Source organism: Lactuca saligna, chromosome 4 (assembly GCF_052625555.1).
Source record: "Lactuca saligna cultivar CGN05327 chromosome 4, ASM5262555v1, whole genome shotgun sequence".
NCBI classification, from domain to species: domain Eukaryota; kingdom Viridiplantae; phylum Streptophyta; class Magnoliopsida; order Asterales; family Asteraceae; genus Lactuca; species Lactuca saligna.
Genome location: NC_136420.1, coordinates 246,616,244 through 246,622,332, shown reverse-complemented (window position 1 = coordinate 246,622,332; position 6,089 = coordinate 246,616,244). Strand labels below are relative to the sequence as shown.

The window sequence follows — 6,089 nt, the reverse complement described above, 5'->3', positions numbered from 1 at the left end:
TTATAAAACAATTTAAAAGTAGCTTGTTTGATAACACAGTTTAAAGTAAATGAAATCCTTTGTTTGAAACACATTTATAAATCACATGTGATTGATTATATAACCAGCATGTTTTCTACTTGTATCCCCCCCCCCCCCCCTAAAAGCATTTAAAAGATAAGTTAAGGGGTATGAACTCACCTGTGGTGAGTGATACGAAAGTATGCTTGGAAAGGATGTAGAGTGTCAGGTGAAACCTTGAGCACACAAAGATCCTAATAAACATATAATGACATGTTTGGAACCTTAATTGACAAGTACAAACACTGATTCCCTTGATGTACTAGTCTCAGAATACTCAAAATAGACCCTAAACAGTGCTAACAGATAACAACACTAGTCTAACTTTGATAGATTTGAACGTTTATACATGCCAGAAATTTCAGGTTGTCAAAGTAATAGTCCCCGGATATATCTCTCTATCTTCTTGTTTTCAGTTGGGACCATATTTGGAGATAGTGTCACTAGATCACTGAACCTGATCGTATAGGTCACTATATCGAAACCTTTCATCTTAAGGCTCGACAGCTCTTCCTTGAGCTTCTGAACTTCGCCCCTCGGGCAATACTCCTTTTTCATTAGATCCTTAAGTGTCTCCCAGCCCATTGCGTTAACCACTATCAGAGTAAGTGACTTCACATGGCCATTCCACCATGTTAAGTCTCTTTCGGAGAAGGTGTAGGCAACAAATTTTACTTTGCTTCCTTCTGGGCAGGAGCTGATCTCGAAGATCGACTCCGTCTTTTCAAACCATTGCGATTGAAGAATCACGGTTTGCAGTTGATGAAATCTTTATAGGTGCACTCCCTTATACGCGCCACTCGTACCGCCAGAATTGATCTTTGTCATGGTTATGGTTACATCCACAATTACAACAGCTTGAAACATCACCGCATCGAACTGTGGAGGATGTGGTGGCGGTGGAGTTGGGGTTTGAGTTATTGGGGGATTTCTGACGGGACGTTTGCGAGGCAGCATCTTTCAGCTATAGTTTTATGATAAAATGGTTTATGAGACTTTGATAGAGTTATATGGTCTGAATAATATTGAACTTAACATAGATCTGATAGCAATCTTAAAAAACTAGATATTTGTCAATACAGTTGGTATAGAAACTCCACAGAGTTCTAAAAATTTGACCTAGGAGTAGGTCTACAACATACCAACAGTGGGAAAACTTGCAAGCATAAGGACCTAATGAAATAGTGCTTGCTAAACAGGAATATTTACAGGGAAAAAGTGCTACTTAGAGCATAGATAAGAAGGTTGTTCCTTAAACCAAAATAAATGATGAGTGGGGCATCTTCTACTAGCGACGGGCTCCGCTCGGACGAACCCTCAGTTCAGCCAGCTGACGCTCCACATCAAGTAGGTGTCTCTCATACACTGTCTGGCATGCTCGGAGCTCTATAACTTCTGCTCGAGTGGTAAGTAGCTCTTGTTGCAGAGCCTCATTTCCTCTCATAGCTCTCCTATGAGCAAATTCAAGATTGCGAATACGATCCGTATTGGCGTTGTTGTCCGCATCAATTCCACGATCTGTTGAATGGTTGCCATACCTAGCTCAACATTGCGAGCTACTCAACGAACCAAGATGGGAAGGACTCTGTCTGATGAGCCTCCCTCGCTCAAGTTGTAAAAGTTACGGTCCCCATTGTATGGTGGGGGCTAAAAAACTCTCAAACAGACCCTTAACAAGGCTAAAAGGTAACAGAAACAAGTCTGACTTCTGATTGATTTGATTGATTTTACAAGATAGAAATTTTGGGTTGTCACACGTGATTTTCAGAAAAAAAAAAAAAAAAAAACTTGATGAATTTGACAAATAAATGAATGAATTAAGCATAATTTTCAAATCGATCACTTGACTAAACAATTCAATTGCATAATCGAATCACAACGGAAGATCAAGAATGATTTTCTGAACCAAAAAGTGCGAAAAACTTTTGAATCAAAATCACAACTCAAAAATTGATGATTTATAATGAAAATCAAATTATTGCAGTATGATTCCTGCTCTGATACCAATTGTAGAAGTGTTTAATCGAGTATAAGAAAGAAATCAGAATTCACAAAGTAATCAAAATACGATATGTAAATAAGATCTGGTTTAGCTCATTTATACTTATAATGAGAGTGTTTAGACAGAGTTACAGGCAAAAAGTTTTATCTATCTCAGAGTACATCTCCTATTTATAGGAAAACTGAAAGTATACAAAAAAATACTAAAGACTAGACATTCAGACTTCGAACCTATATTGCCTTAGCAAATAGATTACAAAACTTTCGAAACTATCACAACAAACTTCGACATATTACAATATTTTCGATACTAACAAGATTACTGTCCATTCCCTGAAAAGCATGAAAAAACGAGGGTAAACTATAAAATAGCTGGTGAGTTCACAAGTTTATAAATGTACATCATTTCAATAAGAAAACATAAGAGGAGTGTTATTAAATAATTCCTGACAAATATGTTTTATAGAACACACTTCTTTATATTAAAAGCTCCAAAAACTAAAAATAACGCATAAATTTTAATGTTAAAAAAGCTAATATTCCTATTCTAATAAAAGAATAGTTTTAATCTTCTTTTGACATGTATCATCTTATTAGGTCTTTTAATAAATACATATTCTATTCTACTTTTGATATGTATCACCCTATTAGTTTTCCTAATTAATACATGTCATTTATTAACATATTAATTCTCAATTTTAAATTTTCCACTCTAATTATATTAAATTAATAATATTACAATAAAATTAATACAAATTATAAGATGATATAATTTATATATTTATTTAAATTAACAATTATAATTTTATATAACTAAAAAAAGATTTTTTAATTAATAATTTATTTAAAATATTTGATTAATAATTTTGAAATTGCACTATAAAAAATTAATTAATTTTATAATCGTGGTTTCCACAGGTTATAAACTAGTAGTAGTATAACTACATGAGTTTTAATGTTAGAGGTGCTTTGATATTTAAATAGAGGCTTCAAACAAAAGGCACAAGCAAACTTAGGGGCCTTTCGAACAAATATGTGAGAGGTGAGGGCCAAATAGTGTCATTCTAAATACGCTTATGTAACTTTCTATGTAGATGTTCATACTGCATTTCTGCTAGTAAAATTACAGCGCAGCAAGAAACTCATTGATCGATTATAATCGTCAGCTAATCATAAACCTTTTCTACAATTTCATCCCTTGTTTTCCATCGCAGAAAGCTGACGTAGCACGCATCTCCTGTACCCAACTGCCCGACCCACGGGGAGATAGCGTTCGAATCGATCAATGGATTTGTCTGAATTGTGGGCAATATTTGGTCCAGGCGTTGCCGGCGCCGTTTTTGGAGCCGGCTGGTGGTTTTGGGTTGACGCCGTCGTTTGCAGTTCTGTGCAAGTCTCGTTTCTCCACTACCTACCGGGTTCTCCCTCTTTCTCTTTAGGGTTAGGTTTTTGTTGATTGTTTTTTTTTTCGTATATATAAATTTAATTCGATTTGTTTTGGGGTTTTCATGTTGTACTTGTAGGAATATTTGCATCTTTGGCTGCGTTGATGTTTAATTGTGTTAGAAGAGAGGACATCGACTACTCTCCCTATGAAGAAGGTGAATGGAGGTATGAAATCTTTTGAGTTTAGTACAGTAATCTTTAATTTGGGTATCGTTCACATCTTAATCTTGTAGAATTTGTTGATAACTTCCCCCCTTTACTTATTATCAACAATTGCAAAGGAATGTTGATGGTTTGCTAATTTCTTACTCCCTCATCACCAAATTCAAATTAGCATTTTAAATTAATTGTGGCTTTTGAATTTTATGTTCTTTTCAAGTTTTTAAGCACCAATCCATGCACATGCATACTTTGCTGTGCAAAAATTCAGTCACAGTCACAGATGATAAATAAACTCAAAGACATGATGTGGGTTGGAGTTAAATCATTAAGCACCAAGAGTTTGCAGAGAATAGAAAATAAAAAAGAAAATGAATGTTCTGTTAGAAAATAGAATCGATATGACACGTGGATATTTGTTTGGTTTATTTTCTCAGATGAGTAGCTGGCTTCTTTTATTTTCATAAGACAATCTTTTAGATTTTTGTTGCAAAATGAATTAAACTCTTGGAAACAATAGTTTAGTAGTGATATTGGGGGTATTTAGATATCAAAATATTCCAGATTTTCTAAATGTTTACATCTTTTAAGCAACACATTTATTGTGAGTGGGAGGGAATGGTAGTTTTACTAGGGGCACACTGCCCAATGCCCATTATGATATAAATTTAGGTTAGAGGTTTTCTTTTTTATGATTTTGGCAAATTATTGGTAGCAACAGCATTAGGGTAATGGCTTTGTGAAGTCATGTAATCATCAATACAAATAGAGTTGCAAATCGTTCTTCAAAGAATTGATTCGCCAAGACATCCTTGGATGTTCTGAATATCACTACAGTTTCCTAAATTCTTGATGTTGTAGATCTCTACATTATGGATCAAACTTGCTCTGATATATTCTGATATGTTTTTATTGAATTCGAAAATGTAACCCTAGCTTTCTAGAATATAGTGTCTCCCAATTGAATTCTGTTCAATGATGCCCAACAACCAATACAAGACTCCTACATATACTCTAAGTCTCTACTAAACAGACATAACAAGTAAAATGACATAAAAACCCTTATCCCTTGTATTGCCTTTTTTGACCGGTGGACTTTACCACTCTATGCATATATGATCCTTATATGAAGTACACCAAATTATATCATGCTTGAGGGAGGAAATGGAAATAAAATTTAAATCTGTAAAAAGTTTTTTTAAGTGATTCTGTATGTGGTAGATGGTCTTTAGATCCTGTAGTGCATATCTGAGCAATTACAGTCAGTAGTTAGGAATTAGGATATTGATAATCTATTGGGCTGTCCTTTTGGAAATGGTGTAGGCTGTAAATCCTGTTTGCTTGCTATTTGTATTTTGTTTAATTTGGGGATCTTATTTTCAGGTTGAAGCTTTGGCTTTTCCTAGCATATGTTGTGTCATTTGTGTCCTTGGCAGCGTCAGTAGGGTTGTTGATACAAGACGCACTTGTGCCTGAAGGTCCTTCTGCTTGGACAGGAACTGCAGGTGTTTTGCAGTGTGTGCTTGTCTTAATTAGGTCAGTTATCTTCATCTTGCTTCTTCTTTTTTTTTTCACCTTTTAATCCTAAACTTATAATTTTCCATTTTCTCAAAAAAGTTCCATACAACATTTTATGGGAAATAATAACAAACCACTTGTTCTTTTTTTTTTTTTTTTTTTTTTTTTTTTTTTTTTAATTGTGTGCAGTGGGCTTGTTTATTGGACATCTCATTCGGAGTAAGAGGAGGAATGAGTGAAGGGAGACATTTGTGGTTTTGCGTGTTAAAATGCTCTTGCTCTTGTATATGTATGTGGCTCTGTTGATGATCCAAGCAACAGATACATAGTAAAACAGTGTTTAAAGTGAGTGATTGACCGAATTATTTTACACTTGTTTATATGACCTTCCTTACCTATTGGTTATCGTTTATCTTTGCTTCTCAGCTTCTTTTTAATGTGTTTGTGTTTGTGTTTGTTTGTGTATGTGATCATCTTTGGTATATGAAATAAAACCAACTTTAATAGTTAAAAGGAAAAAAGAAAAATGAAGCATGATGTTGTAATATAAAATGTTGTTTCTTGAAGGTTTATTACCATAAAATTCATAAGTTTTATACACCGATCTGAATTTTTAAGAGATCTGAACTTCTAAAAAGATTTGAAATTTTACGAGTTGAATGTTTTACATGTTGTTTAGTTGAAACTTCTGAATTGTTGTGTTGAATTATTAAAATTATCATTTTACCTTTCTGTTTTATTTTTTTATTGAATCCAAGTGTTTGTTTAGAAAATAGCCTAATAAATTTCTTAAAGAAATATAAAAAAATATAAACACAATATAAAATTCAAATTTAGCATAAATCAAAATTAAACACAAATCCAAATCAAACATAAATATTTTTAAATCCACAAAATCATACCAA

General features: G+C 33.6%; 1 protein-coding gene across 1 annotated transcript; it reads left to right on the top strand.

Moving 5' to 3' along the window:
- The first annotated feature begins 3,181 nt into the window (after positions 1 to 3,181).
- On the top strand, positions 3,182 to 5,621 carry LOC145043443 (transmembrane 50A-like protein). Its single transcript, XM_078992102.1, has 4 exons — positions 3,182 to 3,479; positions 3,585 to 3,672; positions 5,050 to 5,202; positions 5,374 to 5,621. The coding sequence occupies exons 1-4, from the start codon at positions 3,347 to 3,349 to the stop codon at positions 5,405 to 5,407; spliced, it is 408 nt and encodes a 135-aa protein (XP_078848228.1). The 5' UTR covers positions 3,182 to 3,346; the 3' UTR covers positions 5,408 to 5,621.
- The last annotated feature ends 468 nt before the right edge of the window (positions 5,622 to 6,089 follow it).